The 25350-nt window shown below is 35.8% G+C and overlaps 1 protein-coding gene across 1 annotated transcript; it reads left to right on the forward strand.

Moving 5' to 3' along the window:
• Positions 1-1842: 1842 nt before the first annotated feature.
• Positions 1843-18086, forward strand: SMARCB1 (SWI/SNF related, matrix associated, actin dependent regulator of chromatin, subfamily b, member 1). Its single transcript, XM_053701968.1, has 9 exons — positions 1843-1981; positions 2445-2565; positions 4079-4208; positions 4424-4561; positions 7871-7998; positions 9524-9690; positions 11762-11952; positions 13199-13330; positions 17632-18086. The coding sequence occupies exons 1-9, from the start codon at positions 1892-1894 to the stop codon at positions 17669-17671; spliced, it is 1137 nt and encodes a 378-aa protein (XP_053557943.1). The 5' UTR covers positions 1843-1891; the 3' UTR covers positions 17672-18086.
• The last annotated feature ends 7264 nt before the right edge of the window (positions 18087-25350 follow it).

A 25350-nucleotide genomic window follows, 5' to 3' on the forward strand; every position in this document is an offset into this window, starting at 1 on the left:
CAATATATCAAAGTACAGATAGTGGCAGAAGAAATTGAAGTACAAGGAAAGACTAAAGGCAGCAGAGGCTGTGCAGAAGAAGGAGATCTATATAAAGAAGTTATAGTTTAGTTACTTATGGAAACTATCCTCTTACAGATAAGGTTGAAGAAGAAAAGGTGGACAGAGAATTGTAAAGAAAGAGTTTTCATTTATGTTAAATATAAACACCTTCAGGAGAAAATATTTTACCATACACCTCTATATGTTTAACCATGCCAACACTGGCATAGGTGTTGTAATTCGCACTGTTGAATAAGTAACTAATATTTTCAATAGGGTTAAAAGGACACTGAACCCAACATTTTTCTTTTGTGATTCAGATAGAGCATGCCATTTTAAGCAACTTTCTAATTTACTCCTATTAGCAATTTTTCTTCATTCTCTTGCTATCTTTATTTGAAAAAGAATGCATCTAAGCTTTTTTTGGGGGTTCAGAACTCTGGATAGCACTTTTTTATTGGTGGATGAATTTATCCACCAATCAGCAAGGACAACCCAGGTTGTTCACCAATAATAGGCCGTCATCTAAACTTACATTCTTGCATTTCAAATAAAGATACCAAGAGAATGAAGAAAATTTGATAATAGGAGTAAATTAGAAAGTTGCTTAAAATTTCATGCTCTATCTGAATCATGAAAGAAAAAAAATGTGGGTTCAGTGTCCCTTTAATGACCATTGGGCCACAGATTTTAGACACCCCTCCATGACAAATAATTTTTAGCCTGGCCCAATGGTGTTTTGTGCACAAAATTTGATGCCAACACTGACACAGGTTCCCTTAATTCCTAGTGTTGAATAAGTAACTGATATTTTCAAAGGGTTAATGACCATTGAGGAAAACACCAGAACAAAGTTGTACACCCACATATTACAATTAATGCACATGACCCTAGAACATCTATATTAAAGGGACATGAAACCCAAAATATTTATTTAAACTTTCCAATTTACTTTTATGTTTAAATTGTCTTCATTCTTTTTGTATTCTTTGTTGAAAGAACAACAATACATTACTAGAAGCTAAATGAAAACATCAGCTGACAAGAGGCACATATGTGCGGCCACCAATCAGCAGCTAGCTCCCAGTAGTACATTCCTGCTCGAGTTGATGCATGCTTTCCAACAATGGATACCAAAAGAATGAAGCAAATTAGGTAATAGAAGTAAAATGCTCTGAATCATGAAAGTTTAACTTTGATTTACCTGTTCCTTTAATTTACCAATTTTAAAGAATCTGTGCTCCAATTTGATTATATGCTAGTAAGTAGCTATTAGCCGGGATAATGAAGTTGGAGTGATGGGCACACACTGTGAATTCCTATTGTACTGGTTTTCTTTAGCATTCTTTGGTTAGTTTTGTTTGGTGGTTGGTTTACAAATTAGCTCATATAAACATTGCCTATTTCTAGGAATTATTGTAAGCAAGTTTGTAAATCACTATAAATATGCTTTTTAGAGACACCGTATGCATAGTGACGTTTACCTGGGGACTACATCACATACCAGTTGTTATAGTAAAAACAAAAATCTCCATATTTTAACATTAGTTGCTAAACTTACAATTGGAAGTTTTTAAGTGCTTAGACTACGTTTTATTTGTGTGTAATATCACGAGCAAGCATTGTATAGTATAACAAAAAGTGGACCTGTATGTAAAGCACCACACATCAAAGACAACCGTTACAGTTCCGTAAATGCGCAGTGCACTCGGTGTCATCAGTGCATGCGCCTGAGAAGGATTGATTATGTGAAGCTATTGATTACTTCCTGTCGTCTGGCGCATGCGTGGTCTGGGAATAGTTGTGACGCTTGCGCAGTGCGGCGGGCCCGTTGCTGAAAGAATACAACATGATTATGGCCCTGAGTAAAACGTTCGGCCAGAAGCCGGTAAAATTTCAGTTGGAGGAAGATGGAGAGTTTTACATGATCGGGTCCGAGGTATGCAACTTCAAACCGGCTGTTCAGTGAGCTGAGAATATCTGCAGCGACAGAATAGAGAGCAGGGCTGAGAACAAAAGGCCTGGGGGAGGGGGTGGAAAATGAGAGAATCCAGGGGATGATGGAAGGTAATAGATGACCGTTGATGGTGGTATATTCTTTGGTATAGCAGAGTTACACTACTGTGTAAAGGTGACAACTGATCCTCCAAACAAGTCCCGTGAGTTTGTATGGTTGTTATACAGTTCAACTAGTTCACCAAACTCTCTAACTTCTCATACTGTGCTGATTGACTAAATATTTTAAGGAGCTTTCCAAATCTTAGTGAATCATCTCTGTAGGGATTTGCCACACTAGTAAGGGTTGCATTTTTGAATTTAGCTGTTTTTACATTGAAGATGTAATAGAACTGTGAACCATGCTCAGGAGTATAATAATACCTGCAGTGTTTCTATTATTATAGGTAGGAAACTACCTGCGCATGTTCAGGGGATCCTTGTACAAGAGGTACCCATCTCTCTGGCGACGTCTGGCAACTGTAGAAGAAAGGAAGAAAATTGTTGCTTCTTCCCATGGAAAGAAATGTAAATGCTCATTGTTTAACATGGTATCTCTCTTTTTGTAAATTTAATAACATGGTGCTTCAACTTTTAACCCCATAATAATAACCAGGTATTTAGTACAATAATGTTTTCTCTGGACCATATTGATGCATATTTAAAGGGCATTTATAGTTGAAAAATGACATGTTCTAATTTTAGATGTTAGAGCATGTGGTTTTTAACACTAGTGACCCTGCACCTTTATGAGTAAAGTAATGATCTAGACCCACGGAGCACTGCGTGTCCTGAGTGGAAACTGCCGCTGATCCAATTAGCAGCACTGCTGATTGGATCAAAGGCACTGTCCACTAGGGACCAGCTGTGTTCTGCAGCTCACAAGTGGTACTTCTACTATGCAGTGTTAAACACATATAATACTCATATGCTAAATCACTTGAAAGTGATGCAGCATAACTGTAAAATGCTGACAGGAAAATATCACCTGAGCATCTCTATGTAAAAAAGGAAGATATTTTACCTCACAACTTCCTCAGCTCACCAGAGTAAATGCTGTGTAAATATTTATACTTCAGCTGCTTTCCAGCTGCAGGTAAAAAAAATGAAGAAACAGCAGCCAATCAGCATCAGCAGTTAACTCTTTTCCTGTGATTTCATGAGATTTCATAGTAAACTTCCTTAAAGGGACACTGTACCCAAAATTTTTCTTTCCTGATTCTGATTGAGCATGAAATTTTAAGCAACTTTCTAATTTACTCCTAATATCAAATTTTCTTCATTCTCTTGGTATCTTTATTTGAAATGCAAGAATGTAAGTTTAGATGCCGGCCCATTTTTGGTGAACAACCTGGGTTGTCCTTGCTGATTGGTGGATAAATTCATCCACCAATAAGAAAGTGCTGTCCAGAGTACTGAAACCAAAAAAAAGCTTCGATGCCTTCTTTTTCAAATAATGATAGCAAGAGAACGAAGACAATTTGATAATAGGAGTAAATTAGAAAGTTGCTTAAAATTTCATGCTCAATCTGAATCACGAAAGAAAAATTTTGGGTACAGTGTCCCTTTAAACTGAACAGGGAAATAGCATGAGTGTGCATGAGGCTCACTCTCTTTCCTGTCCTGGGGCAGACATACTGATTTGCTGCTTAGTCCTTTACAGTGGGATGTAAATACTTAGGACATTTTGAGGTAAAATATCTTTCTTTTTTACATAGAGATGTTCAGGGGATATTTTCTATCCCGTTTTTTACAGCTATGCTGCATCACTTTCAAGTGTTTCAACATTTGGGTATCATGGCTTCACTAGTCTAAAGAATTAGAACATGTCATTTTTCGACTATAATGGCACTTTAATTTGTGAAACTACTGAAATTATAATTTTGCAGCATATCATTTTCACAATTATTTTAAGACCCATCAATGTCATTTCAAACTGATGAAGAATGCAGCTCAGTTTTATATCACTCTTTTATAACACTATTTCCTCTGTCTTTTTGCTACTGTAATATTGACTAATACTATTTAATGTAACTTTTAGATCATGGTTACACAACCTTAGCTACCAGTGTTACACTCTTGAAAGCTTCCGAAGTTGAGGAGATCCTTGATGGAAATGATGAAAAATACAAAGCTGTTTCTATCAGCACAGAGCCTCCAACCTACCTCAGGTGAGTAGGGATAGCTCTGTCCTTATGAAAACCTATTCTGTCATGACAAAGAAATACAGTGCTAAAGAATGTATGTATTAATTTATATATCTGTAGTTATGAGTTATTGCTTTGATTTATTTCACTACCCAAACATTAATAACTGACTAAATTCTTAGTTATAGTTTTAGTAGTCTTTTATTTATGCGTATTGAATATTTTAAATGTCTTCCTAGGGAGCAGAAGGCAAAACGAAACAGCCAGTGGGTCCCAACCTTGCCCAACAGCTCTCACCATCTGGATGCTGTGCCCTGCTCTACTACTATCAACAGAAACCGCCTGGGCCGTGACAAGAAGAGGACTTTCCCCCTATGGTGAGATGTGGCTCTGGTTTTATTTATAGTAAGTTAAACAGTGTTAAAGGCAACTCGTTTTGATAACGCACATGAAAGAGCACTATTTAAAGGGACACTGAACCTAAATTTTTTCTTTCGTGATTCAGATAGAGCATGAAATTTTAAGCAACTTTCTAATTGACTCCTATTTATCAAATTTTCTTCATTCTCTTGGTATCTTTATTTGAAATGCAAGAATGTAAGTTTAGATGCCGGCCCATTTTTGGTGAACAACCTGGATTGTTCTTGCTGATTGGTAGATAAATTCATCCACCCAAAAAAAATAGCTTAGATGCATTCTTTTTCAAATAAAGATAGCAAGAGAACGAAGAAAAATTGATAATAGGAGTAAATTAGAAAGTTGGTTAACATTGCATGCTCTATCTGAATCACGGAAACAAAATTTGGGTTCAGTGTCCCTTTAATCATGTTAAAAATATTCTTTTCACAAAAAAAGGTTGTTAAAGTGCCATTATAGTCCAAAAATGAAATGCTCTAATTTATTAGAGCATGTGATTTTCAGAGTGTTGAACCTGCACTGCCACCAGCAAAAGTGCAGTTCAGGACCCCCCAGAGCACTGCAGGTCTCGAGCGGAAATTCTACTGCTCCAATCAGCAGCGCTAGTTTCCACATCTGAGTCGTGCGACTAGCGCTGCTGATTGGATCAGTGGCAGTTTCCACTCAGGACTAGCAGTACTCTCTGTTAGTCCTGAGCGGTACTTCTACTGTGTGTTTAACACCTTTTGCGGGTTTTACACACAGTAGTGTAAGGTTGATGGTATTCAAATTTATTTGTTCTAATTAATTAGTGCATATAATTTTTCGACTGTTATTGCCCCTTAAAGGGACAGTATACACTCATTTTCATATAATTGCATGTAATAGACACTACTATAAAGAATAAGATGCACAGATACTGATATAAAAATTCCAGTATAAAACAGTTTAAAAACTTACTTAGAAGCTAACAGTTTAGCTCTGTTGAAAAGGTAGTTGGAAAGCCCACTGCAAGTGAGAAATATCAGACACCCCCCCCCCCTTATTTTGCATATGAAAAGACCCTTTACACAAACAGGAGCAAGCTGGAGAAGGTAGCTGACAGTATTCACATAAAACTTTGGGGCTTGGTTAGGAGACTGAAAATCAGAGCAATGTTATTTAAAAATAAGCAAAACTATACATTAAAAAAAAAACTAAAAACTTGATGAGCTATATAAATAGATCATCTACAAAACATTTATGCAAAGAAAAAATGAGTGTATAATAGCCCTTTAAAGTGAAGGTCAATTTGGATGAATTAGTGCCCGGTTTTTAATAAACCTAATAAAATCAAGGGCACTTTAATTTATCAAAATTGACATTTCACTCCTTTTCTTCAAAAACATGCCTTTTAATCCTGTCAGCTGCTGCAGCGCTTCCTCTGCCCGTCGCAAGCCCTCTTCGCGGGTCCAAAATGACAAATCCGACTTCCTCCGGGGGAAAGCCATGATTGGAGGAAGCCGGATTCATCATTTCTGACGTAAGAAAGGGCTTCCAAAAAACCGGGGGAATCGCTGAAGCGGCATTCAGGATTAAAAGGTACGTTTTTGAAGAAAAGGAGTGAAATTTCAATTTGGCAGATTCTCATTTAAAAATTGGGCAAAATAAAAAATAAAAAAAGTTGTTTTACTGCACATATATTTCAATATTTTATATTACAAACTTTTCACGTCCCTTTAATATTGTTAGTCTCCTTGATGATATTGATCGTTCCCCCCCCTGTAGTAAAATATTTTAAAAACACTACCACAAACAGTAACCCTGCACCACACCCCTGTTTTATCTACTGTGCACTAAAGCATAATATAGGTACATTGTACTCCATATAAAACAAAGTCATAAATATAAATGGGGCTATTTCTTTTTTGAATGTACCATTGGGGATAAAAAATAATTTCCTTGTCAACCTTCTGGAGGTAGGATCTTTGTTGTGGAATAATTTATACCATAGTACCTATACACATGCATTTTCTGCCTGCTTCAGTTTAAATTTAATCTGTTATTGCTTGAACTTTAACGTAAAAAACGTGTTTAATGTGGAGGATAGAAAAATGTAAGTATGTTGTTCCTTTAAAGGGACAGTACACTGTAAAATTTGTTTTTATATTAATATATTTTCAATGAGTTGTTATACCAGCTGCAGAGTATAAATGTATGATGATTTGCATTTTTAGGTTTGTGTATATGAAGTAGCTGGCTTTGTGCTTTTAAACCACAGCCTATTACAATGGGTTGAGTTTTAAGTAATATCAGATCTCATTATGTTACCACTTTGTGTACACACACTAGCTTCCTTATATTTATCTGGAAAACCAAATCTTAATACTTAGGGAAAACAATGGAAAATTATAATTGTAGTACTTAAAGGGACACTGAACCCACATTTTTTTTCTTTCATGATTCAGATAGAGCATGCAATTTTAAGCCACTTTCTAATTTACTACTATCATTTTTTCTTCATTCTCTTGCTATCATTATTTGAAAAGCAAGAATGTAAGTTTAGAAGCCGTCCCATTTTTGGTTCACAACCTAGGTTGTCCTTGCTGATTGGACAGCACCAAAAAAATGCTGTCCATGGTTCTGAACTTAAAAGTGGCTGTCTCCTTAGCTTAGATGCTATCTTTTTCAAATGAAGAAAGCAAGAGAACGAAGAAAAATTGATAATGGGAGTAAATTAGAAAGTTGCCTAAAATTGCATGATCTATCTGAATCATGAAAGAAAAAATGTTGGGTTTAGTGTCCCTTTAACTGTTCTGCACCCCACTGAGAAAGTAATTTATTTTGCTGGCCGTGTTTCCTTGGGCTTATCAATAGCATAGACTCCAGTATAGAAGCTTTCAGTATAGGTGGGGATACCACAGGCTATATCAGTTATTTCAAATGCTGAAATAAGGGTAAACAAGCTAGAACATTTTTAGGAGAACTGTCCCTTTAAATATTGTCAAGGTATTATTCAAGTGAAGTGGTGTGTGTATTTATTTAAAAAAAATAAAAATAGATTTAACATGATGGTGTCACGGATGATATGTATCATATCAATGTTTATGTAGATGACTTATGTTTATCAAATTTTAAAAACTGGTAAGGAGCTTAGGAAGGACTCTTACAAACTCCTGCATTTTACAGCATTATTGTGTAAGTCTGAGAATTTTAAAGTGAAAGAAGTTAGTGTTCTTTTTAAATGTATTATAGTGTAGAATAAATCCATATTATATTTTTTTCTTTCTAAAATGATGTTTTCTTTATAGTTTTGACGACCATGATCCTGCAGTCATCCATGAGAATGCTTCACAGCCTGAAGTTCTTGTTCCCATTCGCCTGGATATGGAAATTGATGGGCAGAAATTACGAGATGCCTTTACATGGAACATGAACGGTAAGCGAGACGTGATTAAGGGAACTAGCGAGTTGCTAAATAATGAGTGGACAGTCAACACCAAAATTGTTATTGCTTAAAAAAAATGCCTTTACTACCTATTGCCCAGCTTTGCACAACCATCATTGTTATATTAATATACTTTATAACGTTTAAACCTCTAAATATTTGGCTGTTTCTAAGCCACTATGGACAGCCTCTTATCACATGCTTTTTTATTAGCTTTTCACAACAGGAAACTGCTAGTTCATGTGGGCCGTATAGTTAACATTGTGCTAACGCTCAGAGTTGTGCACAACACAGCACTAATTAGCTAAAATGCAAGTCAATAGATAATAAATACTAAGTCGTGATCAGGGGGCTGTCAGTAGAGGCTTAGATACAAGGTAATCAGAGGTAAAAAGTATATTAATATAACCGTGTTGGCTGTGCAATATTGGGGAATAGGTAATAAAGGTATTATCTATCTTTTTAAAGTATAACAATTCTTTAGTTGATTGTACTAATCGGTAAGTTTGATCATAAAAATAGTTGTCAACAAATCTCATTATCAATTAGGTAGTCCGCGATTAGTTGGTCAGTTTCACAGCACCAGCTGCTTTAATCTGCTGCAACTAAGATTGTGCAAAAAAATTGAATTTATTTATTTTTTTAATCTTTTTTCTATCCGATTAATCGGACAGAAAAAAATAAAATAAAAATGGTTGCACAATACCATGTGCAGGAGTTCATTGGATTGAAGCAGCTGGTGCTGTGCAATTAACCAACTAATCGCTGACCACATAATTGATAATGAGATTCTTTGACAACTATTTTTATGATCAATCTTATCGATTAGTTGTTGCAGCCCTAGTCCTTTTTAATTTCTTCACATTTTCATGCAGGATCTGTATGGACACAGTAGCTAGTCAAACACATTGTTAAAGTTCATTCTATTTATTCAAGTACTTGATCCCTATATTGCATAAAGTTCACACTGCGCAATTTTACCTGTAACCTTTGTTTTCAACGTCCATAAAGGCACATTGTACTGTAAAATTTTCTTCCCTTTACTGTTTCCAATTATCTATTTTATTGTCTGGAGTGTGTGGAATTGTTTACAAATAGCTTCTGTATTTTTTGCCAGCTGCCGTCAGGGTCTGTAGTGCTTGCTCTCATTATTGTAATCTTATTTACTCGTATCTTTGCAAGCTGATCTGTTAAAGTGAGCTGAGAACTTCTGCATTCTAGAATTAATGGGAACAGCAAGAAAATCCATCACTTCATTTATTTCATTTTGTTGTGGGGAGTGTTTTTTTTTTTTTTTTTTTTTTTTTTTTTTTTAATAAATGTGTTCTGTTAATTATTGTTCATGGCATTTCAATAACTGTCATAGGAAAACCAAATGGTACTATTTAGAAGTTCCCATCATCATCACTGGAGATAAGGTCAGAAGACAAGCTCTTTGCCACAGTTTAAGTAAATATTTTTGCATGAGTGCATATAAGTTCCTGTCACTAGACCTTAGGTTTCTTCTTCACAACAGAGAAGTTGATGACCCCAGAGATGTTTGCAGAGATTCTTTGTGATGACCTTGATTTGAATCCCCTCGCCTTTGTTCCTGCCATTGCTTCAGCCATTCGCCAGCAAATTGAGTCCTATCCCACTGACAGCATCCTTGAGGATCAGTCTGATCAAAGAGTCATTATTAAGGTACTATGCAGCAATACTTGTTTGTTGCTCATAAGCATGTATTGCTACTAATGGGAAAGGAACTACAATTATGTCTGTAACAAAGAATAAAGGAGATGTAGACAGGGGAAATTGTATGACCTTTTGATTAATGAAACTTGTCGTCTTTATTTTACTTCCTAGATGTTTAGCTGGATTAGGTCACACATTTGTAAAAAAAAATATTTCACTTACCTATTTATCCTTTGTTGAAACTAAGATCATTTATATAAGAGCTTAGTGATATAGGCTCAGAAGTGTGCATGTACTGCCATGTATTGCTGTGCACACATTCCTTTCCTCAGTGATTATAACTACTTATAGGGACAGTGTAGTCAAAAACCAATCAAGATTAAAAATGCAAAACAGAAATGTAAAAATAATTTAGAACACATTTACTAAATTGAATATATATTGTATATAAGTATTGCACTCTGTGTGATGCCAGTTAGGACAGTGTAGTCAAAATCAAAATTGGCCTATATAAATAAAAGTTTAGACTTTTGCAATTTACATGCATTACCTATTTTGCAACTAAATCTCCTAAAAGTGGTGAAAAACTTGCAGGCTTTTTATGACTGCGTATTTCATAAATACATAATATACTCTAATTTCAGAGCTAAGGGTTTTCCCTCACTTCCTAACTAGCGTTTAGTTACAAACAGGTAATGCATGTAAATTGCTTAGTTAACTGCATCTAAAGCTTTATTTAAATAAGTCCCTTTTTTATGACTACACTGTCCTTTCAATTGGCATCACACTGAGTGCAATACTTTATAAAGCTCTGCTTTATTTAGTAAATATGTCCTAAATTATTTTTACTATTCTGTTTTGTCTTTATTCTCAATTATTGATGGAACCCTCTACATACATACTCTGTTAAAATGTTGTCCCCGCAATAAAATGATTATGGTATATAGGATGAGAGGGATGAAACAGGAATTGATTAAAGATTTACTCAGATTGTTTGGTCAGTGGAGCATTTCTAAAATATAATTTAGCTTTTATGTACACTTCTGTATAGGCATACACAGAAATGTCACTGGATTCCTAGTTAGTGAACTTTAAAATGTTGGCGACCCAATTGTGACAGTATTTGTTTGTGCATGTTCACCATTTAATTTGGACTTAAAGGGACATTAAACACTAAATGAATGCTAAATATAATGGTGCATTCAAAGAAAAAAATTGTCTTAGGTGTTTTTTTACAAAATAAGTGTAACGTTTTAATGTCTATAAAACATTCTTTGCTGGGGCCAATAAGGGGCAGTTATACATAGGTCACTAGAGTGTGCAGCCAATGGCTATGTGGAATATGTGTTCTGCACTTACATTTCTAACAGCAACTGAAAAGATCACAATTTCAAAATAGAATTGCAGGAAAATGGGGCAAAATTAATAATGTAAGAATATTGCAGTTTTTTTTTATATTTATACAATTTTGTCATTTTATATTACCATCTCAAAGTGTTTAAAGGGACACTGTAGCCAAAAAAAATCTTTTGTGATTCAGATAGAGCATGCAATTTTAAGCAACTTTCTAATTTACTCCTATTATCAAATTGTCTTTATTTTCTTGGTATGTTTATTTGGAAAGCAAGAATGTAAGTTTAGATGACGGCCCATTTTAGGTGAACAACCTGGGTTGTCCTTGCTGATTGGACAGCACCTTTAAACAAGTGCTGTCCATGGTTCTGAACCCACAATTTGCTGGCTCCTTAGCTGAGATGCCTTCTTTTCAAATAAAGTTTGCAAGAGAATGAACAAAAATTGATAATAGAAGTAAATTAGAAAGTTGCTTACAATTACATGCTCTATCTGAATCATGAAAGAAGAAAACATTTGGGTTCAGTGTCCCTTTAATGTCTCTTTAATTTTCTGTTATAAGTCACCAAATGTTAATTTTCTATTGGCTCTTATTTATTTAACAAGTCACGTCAATCAATATGAATATCCAATATTATTTAATTGATTGTGCCTAAATGCTGTGCTTGTGGTTAGAAATTTGATCCTCTTGATTTAAGGTTTAAATATCTTTTTAATGTCTGTCTAGCTAAATATCCATGTTGGGAACATTTCATTGGTTGACCAGTTTGAGTGGGACATGTCTGAAAAGGAGAATTCTCCTGAGAAATTTGCCCTGAAGTTATGTTCAGAACTTGGTCTTGGTGGGGAGTTTGTCACAACTATTGCATACAGCATACGAGGACAGCTCAGCTGGCATCAGAAGACTTATGCGTTCAGGTAAGTGTTGAATTAGCAGGTGGTAAAAATATTAATGTTTAATAAAAAAGCATATATGTCAGGATGCCTGAGACTCTGTTAAAACAAGTTGTGATTCATAGGTCTTGGAGTTTTCTTCAGCCACTATAGAACAGCAGGTATAAGAAATGTGATCCGCTGTGTCTATGGTCTGAGCTGTTTGATTTTGGTTAAAGAAAAAAGTCCAACGTAATCATTTTAAACAAATTCATTAATGTATTAGCACATTCTAAAGATTAGTGCTTTTAAAATATCACAGTATTAAGCTTTATTATTTTAGTGGTGTTATTGTTTTTTTATTTGTTCAAAAACTACAAGAATTAATCAGTCTCCGAAAAGAGTCGAACGGCCGTCTGCTTCCTCGCATATCTAGCTTTTATATACTAGATGCAATGAAAACCTTCACACAGATGGATCCCAATTTTGACTCAGTTTGTGTATTTCTTCTTTATCCTTAGCTAAGTATTTCACACTATGTTGTGGATAGAAAATTTGGCCAAAGCTGCTTTTAGTCATCCATTAGACTCTTACTTTAAGATTTACATTCTTAAACACACAGGCCAAGAGCCCTTCATTGTAATGCACAGTGTCTTATTTTATACACACACACACCTTTTGGGGTAAGTTAAAAGGTTGAAATTTTTGTTAGGTTTATGTCAGCCAGTTTTTGACCACTTTGTGACAGAATAATAGTGTTCACATCTGAACAAAGTTCTGATGTAAACACTATTTGTAAAAATAAATTCATGTGATCGTGGGATTTCAAGGCCATGATTGGATTATGGAGGACTGCCTAAGCTGCTAGGCACGCCCCCCAGGCCGATCCTTGCCTACGTCAAAGGGGAAAGCTGCAGGACGCCGTATATGGTAGGACATTCCATGCCGTCATAACGGTGTTAAAGCCCAGCACTTTTAGGATGGCATGGAATGTCCTAACAGCATGAAGGGGTTAAGAGAGATCTGAATTAAGTGAAAAAATAGTTTTTCATGCAGTGTTATTAAGTTTATTTGCATAAACTGTATATGACTTGCTTGTTTTGGGGCTGGGATTTCATTATATAAAATGATTATAATTTTGCATTTGATTTATGTAAGCGTGTGACATTTTTTAGAAAACGTGGCTTTGTTATGGTTGTGAAAGAGGTTCTTCTGGAATTTGATTTATGTAACTTTAAAAAAACGCTCTTTTTAAGCTATGAAAATTAAAAACATTACTCTTTTATTGCAGTGAAAATCCACTGCCAACTGTAGAGATTGCAATCCGGAATACAGGTGATGCAGACCAATGGTGCCCTCTTCTGGAAACCCTAACTGATGCAGAAATGGAGAAGAAGATCCGTGACCAGGACCGGAACACCAGGTGCCACCGTCGTTTCATACGATTTTCCTTCCGGGCATCCCGCCGGGGTAGAATATAAGCAACACGCCGGCCCTTGCTTCCTTCGATCAACATCGAGGAAGACTTTTTCAGCTTTTGTGCACCAGCCTATGAAGTGATGTCTTTTATCTGTGTTTGTGCTGTTGCTGCTTCAGCCAATGGAGCTGCTTTTTTAATCATTATCGCACTTTGCAAGTGACATGTTGGTATTTTATTTCATTTTAGCCAGTGGGATTGGACATTTTTCCCAGTGCTTACCTTTACAACAGTAGCACCATCTGTATTTAATTTCCACCTGGCTCCTATTAGTTATCTCCTAAATATGTCCCCTATTCATGACGCTATAGAACCAAATGCACTTAAAATTCCCTACCAAATACATATCCCTTTGTCTCACATTGAGATAATCGCTCATCTTTCCTCTTAGCTCTTTTTTTTTATGCTGGTGGAACCTGCAGCATTATTCATTTTTGTTTCCTCCAGCAGCCAAGGGGTGTTAGTTAAATCTTTGTAGTGAATTACTAGTCCATAGTGTCCCCTAGTGATGTAGATTTATAGAGCTGGTATTGTTTGTTTGTTATGCTTTATATTGTTTAGCAATACTTAAAATATGGTGCCAAAAATATGTGATCTTTGTCTTGTTAAATAGCTGTGCTGCTTTTAAATGCTAAGCTTAACCATTTAGAACACCTCTAGCATCTTCTGTAGATCATTGTTCTACAGTTTGTGTTGCAGGTAGTATTTTTCCCTGTGGTGATGGAGGAATTTTGACTTTATGAAGTATATATATATATATATGTGCAATGTTATTAAATGCGTGTAATCATTTTTCTACGTATATAAGTGTAGTAACAGTATTAACGTTTTATTTGAGGGTTTGGAGAAATTTGTTTACAACGGTTATGATGGCTGTTCCTTTTGAACAGCATAGCCCTAGGCCGGCAATAAAACATACAGGGAAGCAGCACTAGATTTTATCATTATACTTTTAGTATTTTTACAAATGAAATGGTTGCATTAAAGGGATTCTGACGTAAAAAAACCCCCATCCATATGAAAAAGTAGAATCTAAACATTTTTTTACTTTTTCTTTCTTTGTGTGAAAAAATGTGGAATAAAATCTGTTCAGTTGTGTACTTCCTACTAATGCTCATTGGTTGATGGGCGCTTCCTGCTAATACTTCCTTAGTTAGTAGGGAGAATTTATGTTCATGAGCATTACTAGGGTTTGCACTTACATGTTTAAAAGCTGTTCTTTCATACAGATGATAGAACAGTTTTGACAATGTAGCTCTACATTTAATGCATTACTTACATTTTATCAGTGGGTTAAAGTATGCATAAAGAAAACACGCAAATTTGAAATAAAACCTATTTTACTTTTTGCAGTATCCAACCAATCCCCACATTAACTGTTTTGTGGGGTTGTGTTTTTTTGTTGTAGTTTTAACATGTAGCCTAAGGGTTACTGGCTCGTGGCTGCAGAAAAAAATGTTTTTATTTAAGAGATGCATGTACAAAAATGTAGGTTTTAATCACTCCCTATAATGCAGCCTTAGTTGGAAGTGATTTGTTAAACTTAAAGGGACAGTCAACACCAGATTTTTTGTTGTTTAAAAAGATAGATAATCCCTTTATTACCCATTCCCCAGTTTTGCAAAACCAACACTGCTATATTAATACACTTTTTACTTCTGTGACTAACTTGTATCTAAGCATCTTCTGACCGCCCCTAATCACATGACTTTTAGTTATCTATTGACTTGCATTTTAGCCAATTAGTGCACTGTCTGCCACTAGCCACGGGCGTGATCACAATGCTATCTATATGGCCTACATGAGTTTGCTCTCCCCTGCTGTGAAAAGTAAATAAAATAGAGGCAGCCTTCAAGGGCTTAGAAATTATCATATGTGCCTTGCTAGGTTTGCTTTCAACTAGAATACCAAGAGAACAAAGCAAAATTGTTGAAAAAGTAAATTGGAAAGTTGTTTAAAATTACATGCCCTATTTGAAAAATGAAAGGTTTTTTTGGACTTGACTGTCCCTTTAATGTCACTATAAAGTGAAGGTAAACTTTGATGAATGAATGAGCCAGTTTAAAAAAAAAAAAAAAAAAAAAAATACTATTAAAAACAGGGGCACTTTCATTCATCAAAGTTTAGAAAGCAGCTGTTTTGATTAAAAACTTACCTTTGTTTTTTTTCACAGCCAGAGCAGCTTCCCTCACCTGGAGATCCTCTCTTCACACATCAGCAATTACTAATCCGGCTTCCTCCAATCACGGCTTTCCCCCCAGGGTAGTCATTGTCTGAGGCCATGCTGTGATTGGAGGAAGCCGGATTAGTCATTGATGAAGTGTGAAGAGGATTTCCAGGAGGCGGGAAGCTGCCCTGGCTGTGCAAAGAAGAGTGGTAAGTTTTTAATCAAAACGACTGCTTTGTAAACTTTGATGAATGAAAGTGCCCCTGTTTTTTAGTATTTTTAAAAAACGGGCTTTCATTCATCAAAGTTTACCTTCACTTTAAATGAAGAAATTATGGGTCCAAAATAAATTAAATTATATTATTCCCCCCCCTTTTTTTTTTTTTTTTCCTTTCTCTCAAAAATCCCCATTGTGTCTGTAGGATAATGGGCTTTTTAGTGCCACAAGCACCTACATATTTAAAACTCTAGGGAACGGCTGCTATACAGTCCTAGCTGGCCTCTCCGGTACTGAATGGTTTAAATAGTGGCATAATGTAACTAATGCTCGTGGTGTTTGATACAGATTTTTAAAATCATTTCATTGCCAGCAATGGATTCTGGTAATAAAAAACATTATTGATTGTAAAACTAGCCTTTACTCTGCTTTGCACTTTTCTACAGTAGGTTATAATAATGTGCCAAGTTTAGATTGCTTTTGGTAAAAGGGATATAGTTACTGTTGCCTCTAAGATTTGTGAGTAATGATGTTTTTGTTCAGGTCTGGAGACTGAGAGCAATGGTTTGTCATCTTGTTGTCTGGACGTTAAGTGTCCTAATCTGCATAAGAATGCATTTATATTTTGTCTACAGCATGTGCTGGTGCTATATAAATTTAGTAAAGTAATTGTGCCAACTGTAGATGGTTTATTCAGCATTGGACATTGTAAATTGTGCTTTATCTTAGTTTGTATGTGCCTTCTTAAAAATACACGTCAATTATTTAAAACTTTTTTTTATCAAACTTTATTATGGTCTAAGATTTGGTGATATTTATTTTCAAACCAGTAGTGGCACCATCTGTCTTCTGGGGGATAAAGTAACATATCCCTGTCTGGTTGTTGTAGAAGCCAAATTTTAAAAGTAGAGTTATTAACATATATCATACCTAAAGGTTGCTTTTAAAATAAATCCAAACTTTTATAGCTAGTGTAAGCCTTGGCCAACCACATCTGCACTACTTTTGTTGCACTTTTATTATTGGTCATTTGTTGATGCAGATATTGTATGGTTTTATATATATTAATATATATGTATGAGATTTTTTTTGGCTGCTACATCTGGTGAATACCATGATGTGTCTGTTGTTGTTGTTAAGCTAATTTGTCACTTTATATATGTTTTCTTCTAATTGCTTTTCTTATAACCTAGTAATGTGTTCCAGATACCATTTAGCAGGCAAAGCATTAGACCAGTTCAGCCATCTGCACATATCCTTCATGGGATAGTGGGTACTAAAATGAATAAGCACTTAAAATAAAAATTCAAACTTTTTTTAAATAAACACCCCCGTTAAGGTCTGAAGCCAATCATAGGTTGGACTACCGAATGCATAGTCACTAGTATTTTTAGTGCTGTTAAGTAGTCTGTATGAATTAAATACCCGCTAACCAAATGAAATGGATAAGGTTTGTGGCTGACTGTGTCACTTTTTAATGGCTGTCTTTTCCACTCCCTAAAAATGAATATTCTAAAGTATAACTACTCACTTTTAGTATTTATTTTTGTTCTAACCTATTAATTACTGTAGTCTTCATACATTACTTATGCTTACTATTCCTCAAAAAGGAACTTTAAACATTGCTTTGTGTAGTGGATATATGGGACAAGGCTATTTTTAGGTCAGGCCTGTAATTCTTGCTGGAAGATGTGTATGGTTGGAAGTGTATAAGAGATTCAAAAATGCAGCATGTTCCTTTGTAATAGGCATTGTGAACAATAAAATACCCCTGCTGAACATAAACCTCTGCCTTAGTGTTAAGAATACACCTACAACCTCCTTATCATTTACCTTGCCCCTCTTCTCTTTTCCTCCCTATAGGCGTATGAGACGTCTTGCCAACACTGCACCGGCCTGGTAAACAGCCCCCTCCCGACGAAACTCGCGGTTCACATCCTGGAGATGGAACCCCCTCCCCAAAAATAAATACAATGTATCGATTTAAACTCAAAAATTCAAGACTTTAAAGATCATAAAACAAGAGGAGTGTGGTCCCAGCCCCTCTTGAGCCCAAAGCATAGGGAGTGGGGGACACATTCCACTTGCTAAGCAGCTGTGTGCTGCTGAGTTTTGCTCCCTCAAATCCCTTCCTTCCATGTACAGAGAGTGATGCATAAGTGCTACATGACTACCGGAAGACCTGAGACAGATGTCCCAAGCCCTCCTTTATACCTGTGTACGTGATAATGTAAAACTTTTTGTGTTATATTTTTCATTTGTATAGGTGCCATCTGCACTTGTAGGATAAAGTTTTTAAATAAAATTAATTCTCAATATTCTGTGTTTCTAGAGGTTTTTTATTTAATGACTGTTTACTACTGTTTAATACATTATTATTTTTTTTAATGCAGCTTATTTCACATGGGGTAACAATGTTTATATTCCAAATTAAGCAATGCCAGCACCAAACATTTCATGTTCCTTAAAGGGTTACTGAACCCAAATGTTTTTCGTTCATGATTCAAATAGAGCATGCAATTTTAAGTAACTTTCTAATGTACTCCTATTGTCAATATTTTTGTTCTCTTGGTATCCTTATTTGAAAAATCAGGCATGTAAGCTTACAAGCCAGCCCATCTTTGGTTCAGCACCTGGGTAGCGCTTGCTGATTGGTGGCTTAATGTCTCCTATGCGTATATTCCTGCTTTTTCAAATAAAGATACCAAAAGAACAAAGATATATTGACAATAGGAGTACATTAGGAAGTTACTTAAAATATCTTAATCATGAAAGAAAAATATTTGGGTTCAGTATCCCTTTAAGGAAATTGATCAGTTGGGTAAGGTGGCATCATTATATTAAATTATGTAGTTACTGTATACTGAAATAAATCAGTTTTTAATTGTACACAACAGAAAATACCTCTCTGTACACTCTATTAGGCTTTAATGGTTGTGCATATATTGTGGCAGACACAATCCTTCAGCAAAAGTCATCTAATTATTTTTTTTCTACAGAAAATCAATTAAAGTCTAAGGGAATTTTCATAGATAAGATTTTCTAAATAATTATAATCAACTCAATATTGGCTGCAGATTTCAGGGCTGTCACTATGCAGAATTAACCCAGAGTGCTTCAGCCTGTCTCTAATATGCTTCATCACAGTTTTCCAGGTATGCTTGAGGATCTTAAAATGTCTGGTGCAACCAAACTACTCCACTGAAAGACTGTTACAAAATGCCTCCACAATTCCTTCAACATAATCATAATAATAAAAAAATCATCTGGAACACTTATTTTCATTCACAGGATTTTATATTATACTTTGAGCAGTAAGGAAGCTTAATTTCTTGAAAACTAAGGTAACCAATGTAGAATTTATTTGTGCAAAAGGTTTAACGGTTATTTAATTAAGCTCCCATTTAGATTTCCATTCTGTATCCTTTTAAGTGGTGAGAATGTTTGAACTGTTTATTTTAAAATGATTTGCTGTGAATATTTTTAACAATACTAATAATAAAATCTTCTTTTACAGTATACAAAGAAAGCACATTTTCTTCTGCAGTTGATTCCTTATTCTAGTCTCTAAAATGTTAAATCTGCAGTTTTTTAAACAATTTTTGGAATTTTCAGAGGTGTTGACTGCAAGGTGGTTGACTGTTTATTCTGCTGGCCATAAATTATCTTGCATCAAATATTTTATTTCCTATTGTACATTACCCTACTACTATATCACAAATGTTTGGCTAAAAATAAAATATTAGACAATAGTATCCTGTTTAATTTCCATGTAATGCACTGTAAATGTAAACTTGAGTTTAATATAAGCTAAACTTTTTATTCCTAGGCGTCTGAGGCATTGACATCAGAAGTGACCCTATTTTCAATAGTTTGATATGTTAGCTGTAAAGTGAATGACTTCACATGAGAAAATGTCCCTCATTAAACAGAAGACGAGTCTCTAATTTAGCTTAAATGTCTATTTTTGTTTAGATTGGGAGTTTAACAAACCCCTTACATAGAGATCACAATTGTATATTTTGAAAAGCAAATACAATTAGTTTCTTTGCTCTCCCTTTTCAGAGGCCTGTGCATAGCTGTCTATATTACAACCGTTCTCCCTTGCAGGATATTGAAGAGGGTAAATCTCGGGTTAGGTTTACGGAATATGTATGCCAAAATTGCAACCTTAGAGCAGAATTTACTAACACATCAACTCACCGACTTTCTGTTCCAGGTGAAATGCCCAACTAACTGGTTAGAACGCTTGCAGCATTCTTCCTTTCAGCCTTTAGAATCTATCTACAGTTACTCTCTATATAGGTAAGTGTCGTCACCTAGAATTGTTGTGTGGGGCACTTAACATGTATAATTCCTCTGTGAGTAAACTGCAAAAAGCATTGTCCTCTTATAATGCAGTTATAGGGATATCAAACTGATGCTTTATTGTATGTTGCAGTGCAATGTAATGTGCAGCTATCATTTTAAAACTGGACATGAAACCTAACATTTTTATTTTAGGATACAGATAGCGCATACCATTTTAATGAACTTTCCAATGTACTTGTATAATCAAATGTGCTTAAAGGGACAGTCTACCATAGAATTGTTATTGTTTTAAAAGATAGATAATCCCTTTCTTACCCATTCCCAAGTGTTGCATAACCAACACAGTTATATTAATACACTTTTTACCTCTGTGATTAACTTGTATCTAAGCATCTTCTGACCGCCCCTAATCACATGACTGTGACTGTTTATTATCTATTGTCTTGCAGTTAGCATTGTTTTGTGCTAGATCTTAAATAACCCCTTGTGCCTGAACACAGTGTTATCTATATGGCCCATGTGTACTTTCTGTCTCTTTGTGTTGAAAAGAGATTTAAAAAGCATGTGATAATAGGCAGCCCTCAAAGGCTTAGAAATTAGCATATGAGCCTACCTATGTTTAGTTCAAACTAAGAATACCAAGAGAAAAAAGCAAATTTGATGATAAAAGTAAATTGGAAAGTTGATTAAAATTAAAAGTCCTATCTGAATAATGAAAAATTAATTTTGACTAGATTGTCCCTTTTAATTATCTTGATATCCTTTGTTGACGGAGCACCTTTACACTACTGGGAGTTAGCTGTACACTTTAAGTGAGTCAAGACGCATAGATATGCAACCACCAATCAACAGCTAGCTCCCAGTAGTGCATTGCTGCTCCTGAGCCTACTTAGGTATGCTTTCCAAAAAATGATTCAAAGAGAACAAAGGAAATTAGATAATAGAAAGCAATTAGGTTTTTGACTCTCCTTTTAAAGGGACAGTCTAGTATAAATTATACTTTCATTATTCAGATAGGACTTGTAATTTTAATCAACTTTCCAATTTACTTTTATCATCAAATTTGCTTTTTTCTCTTGGTATTCTTAGTTTAAACTAAACATAGGTAGGTTTATATGCTGATTTATAAGCCTTTGAGGGCTGCCTCTTATCACATGCTTTTTAAATCTCTTATCAACACAAAGAGACAGAAAGTACACATGGGCCATATAGATAACACTGTGTTCAGGCACAGGGGGTTATTTAAGATCTAGCACAAAACAACGCTAATTTTAAGACAGTAGATAATAAACAGTCAAAGTCATGTGATCAGGGGGCTGGAAGAAGGTTCCTAGATACAAGGTAATCACAGAGGTAAAAAGTATATTAATATAACTGTGTTGGTTATGCAAAACTGGGGAATGGGTAATAAAGGGATTATCTATCTTTTTAAACAATAACAATTCTATGGTAGACTGTCCCTTTAAGTGTGCCGTGCTTGTAGCTTTACTTATTTAATATAGCAGTTTTGTGGGCACCTTCAGTCATGTATGCATTTTGCCAAAGCTGCTTGCACAAAGTAACTTGTTTTGTTTTTGAATAAATATATATTTACCAGTTGTGACGCAAAATCCGTTTACTCAGATGCAGTTAGTCCTAGTGCACATTTACATCACCCCCCCCCCCCCCCACTAACTGTAGTCTTTTAGGTGTGGCATAATGTGGTCTATTAGTGTGTGCTATTTATTTGCATCAATAGGAATAATACAACTCACATCCTTGTAAATAGTTTAGGTAGCGGGGTCCACAACCACAAACTTCGGGAAAAACAAAAACATGTACTTATGAGAGCAGCTTATTATGTCTGCACTATGGTATTTATTTATTTCCACCAGGCTGATTATTTAAAATGTCTTCCAAGAAAAAAACTGTGTTCAACTGCAATAACTGAACATTACTATTGATTTTCGGGTTTTGTGTGCTTTAGAATCTACCAAGCTCAAAATGAAATGTAAAGGTAATTTAGTTATTTTAATATTGTTTTGTCACATCCTCTGCTACTGTTTGAATTCAGCGCTTTATTCAGGATGTAGTGAGGTGCCGAGATGCATTGCATTATAACTATATAGCTATTGGAAAACTCAGTGGGGTCACCCAGGACAGGAAAAGAGCTTGGAAGTTCAGCTTCCCAAAATAGTTAATGTGGTCAAAAGTTTTCCTGCTGCACCAACAAACACCAGCATGCTGGTGAGTCGGGCAAAGGAATAACCGACTGGTAAAAAGACCAATTTGTGTTTATTGTAAGTGAATAATGTTTAACAATAATTTGAAATGATAGTCATGGAGATACCTTCAAAGACAAAATATGTAGTTCAACCTCATTTCTTCTAGCATGTGGCAGTACCTCTATCTAAAACTGACTAAAGTTTATAGAGGAAAATAGTGCTTTATAATGGAAAAAATGTTTCAGGGTGAACAACGTAAAAGTACACTTTATTATAAATTTGTGTTTTCTTTTTAAACCAATTCTCATTTCTCTCTGCAGGTTACATGCATATTTAAGGTCATGCACAAGGAAAACTCGCCGTTTCTGCACATGATGTGGGTGATACAGCAATGTATTACACCTAGGGGCAGAACGTAAAGGGATATAAAACCCAAAATGTTTCTTTCATAATTCAGACAGAACATTCAGTTTTAAACAACTTTCTAATGTACTTCTATTTAGAGGATTCGCCAGTTTTGTTCACTGCTGAATGCAGAAATCGGAAGCTGCTTTCATTATTCGTCTCTTTTCGAAGCCAAATATCTTTTTGTGTATGTGATCTGGATTTGCACAGATCTTAGTGTGTTTCACTTGCACAAGAGGAAATTTGGCTCCAAAAAGAGCTGAATACCGAAAGTAACCTCCAACTTCCGTATTCAGCGGTGAATAACATTTCCGAATGCACACCTACTTCTATTATCTAATTTGCTTTGTTCTCTTTTTTTTTTTTTTTTTTTTAAAGTATACCTAGGTAGGCAGGCTCAGGAACTGCAATGCACTACCAGGAGCTAGCTGCTCATTTGTGGATTCATATATGCTTCTCATTGGCCCACCCGATGCGTTCAGCTATCATTCCTGCTACTTTAACAAAGGATACCTAGAGAATGAAGCAAATCTTATAATAGAAGTAAATTGGAAAGTAGTTTTTGCATGCTCTATCTGAATCAAGAAGAAAAACGTTTTGATTGTATGTTCCTTCAATATGTTTTAATACTTTAGATAAAACTTTTTACAATTAAATTAGTGTTCATATCCTAATTTGGTGATGGACAACTGGCGACCCTCTGGACTCGTTTTTGCAGCCATAGGGGAAAAGCAGAATTAAACATTTGTGCTTTGGGGAGGCCACATCTCAAAAGAGCCGTTTGTAGGGGAGAGCAGCAGACACAGGGTACACTGCAAGTCTGGATCTGTGCCACTGGACATTTTTAGGAAATATATTTCTTTTTTTGGTTTAATAGCCATACATTTATAAGCGGGTCCTATAATTTATCTGTGTCCCCCATGTGTGAGGAAGTTGGCCATCACTGATCTAATTAAAGCATTGAAGAAGTAGATAACAATCTGCATAGTTTCACTGGCTGGATCTTACCCATAATGTCTGCTTTTTACTCTGAGTAGTCAGCTGTTTAAAGACTTAATTAGGCATACATCAGTCACAGAACTTGCCTCTGGATATGAAAGGCTATATATTATAAGTACATTTATGCAGACACAGCTCAGCACATATTGTTTTAATAATGTGGTTGAAGAGAGATCTTTCAAAATCAAAGTAACTGCTGTGTAAGCATATGTAACAACAAATCCTCTGATTTATTTATAGCACAGCGGGGAGATGCACTAGTGGACAATTAGGGTCATAGGAGCAATTTAAGGATACAGGAAATTAATGGTTAACCATTAGGCTGCCCTTTTTGGCAGCCATTGGATTGTTCAGCTGCTGTCACCTGCACCAATCCCTCTGTGCTGGAGCAGCCTCTTATGCCAGCAGGTAATGGGTCACCTGGAACTTTCTGATGATTGACTCTGGATTGTAGTAAACTTGGAATGGGGTGATGAGTTTGTCACTGCAGATACTGCCATATTTGTAATTTCTTTCTAGTCATGCCAGATTGTTAATATATAACGGATTTACATTTCTAAAATATATGTTCAATTTATGGAGCTCTGATTCCATCTTGTATAACCACAGTGTATTCTGTTACTTCGCCTTATTTCTTTCCTAAGATGTGGAGAGTCCACAACATCATCAATTACTAGTGGGAATATCACTCCTGGCCAGCAGGAAGAGGCAGAGAGCACCACAGCAAAGCTGTTAAGTGCCACTCCCCTACCCATAAACCTTAGTCATTCACTTTGCCTTTGTTAGTGAAGGAGGTGAAGTTCTGGTGTCTGAAGAGAATTGGATTTCTTTTGCTACAATATTTTGTTGGGTAGGGTAGTGGTGGCTTTAAAGCATTTAGAAATTGTGAGGTGGGCCTTGGTGCGTTTTCCTAACATGTTGCTGCCCTAGTATAGAAAGCCAGAGTAGGTTTACGCTGTTCTTTCTTTTTTCCACAGGTCTCTGTAAGGGGTTGCCTCCTTTCACACCTTGTAAGCTGTCGTCCTGCCGGACAGCTATACATGCAGCTATAAGTGCTTTTTGTCTTCTGGGGCTAGGAGACTGGCACTGAAGGGGTTAAGCTGAAATCTCTGCATTCATTTATGGGACTAGAATCCTGGGTACAGGATTAATTGCAGGCAGTGGGCAGGCACATTTGGTATGTGAGATAGAGACTGGTTAATCTCCTTTATGGGAAGAAAGGAGTTAACCCTATTTCGATGGCTCATGACTTTATTATTTTATTATGCATAATTAGTTCACATAATTTTTCTGTGTGCAAGTTGTTTTTGGCACTGTTTCTGGTAGTATTGCAAATGGCTGCCGACTTTGACACAGTACTTAATCAGGTAGCGGCTTTTCCTGTCTCTGCAGTAGTTCTTCCAGCTTGAAGCACCCGCTTTACATTTGTGGCGCAGCTTCACTTGCCGGTCAAGTGATGACCTAGTTCCGCTCCTGCAGCGGCTGCATTAGGCGGAGTCCGGCTAATACTACGTGTTTAAATACGCAGGGGCAGGTAGGCACTTCAGTCACTGGCTGAGGTGTAGGGGTGTAGTTGGATGGTAAAATTTTACTTATAACTTTTTGCTGCCCAAAGTTTATTTGCAGACTACTTGGGGATAAATACTGCAAGCAGTGAGGCGCA

This window comes from Bombina bombina, chromosome 2 (assembly GCF_027579735.1).
Source record: "Bombina bombina isolate aBomBom1 chromosome 2, aBomBom1.pri, whole genome shotgun sequence".
Taxonomy (NCBI): domain Eukaryota; kingdom Metazoa; phylum Chordata; class Amphibia; order Anura; family Bombinatoridae; genus Bombina; species Bombina bombina.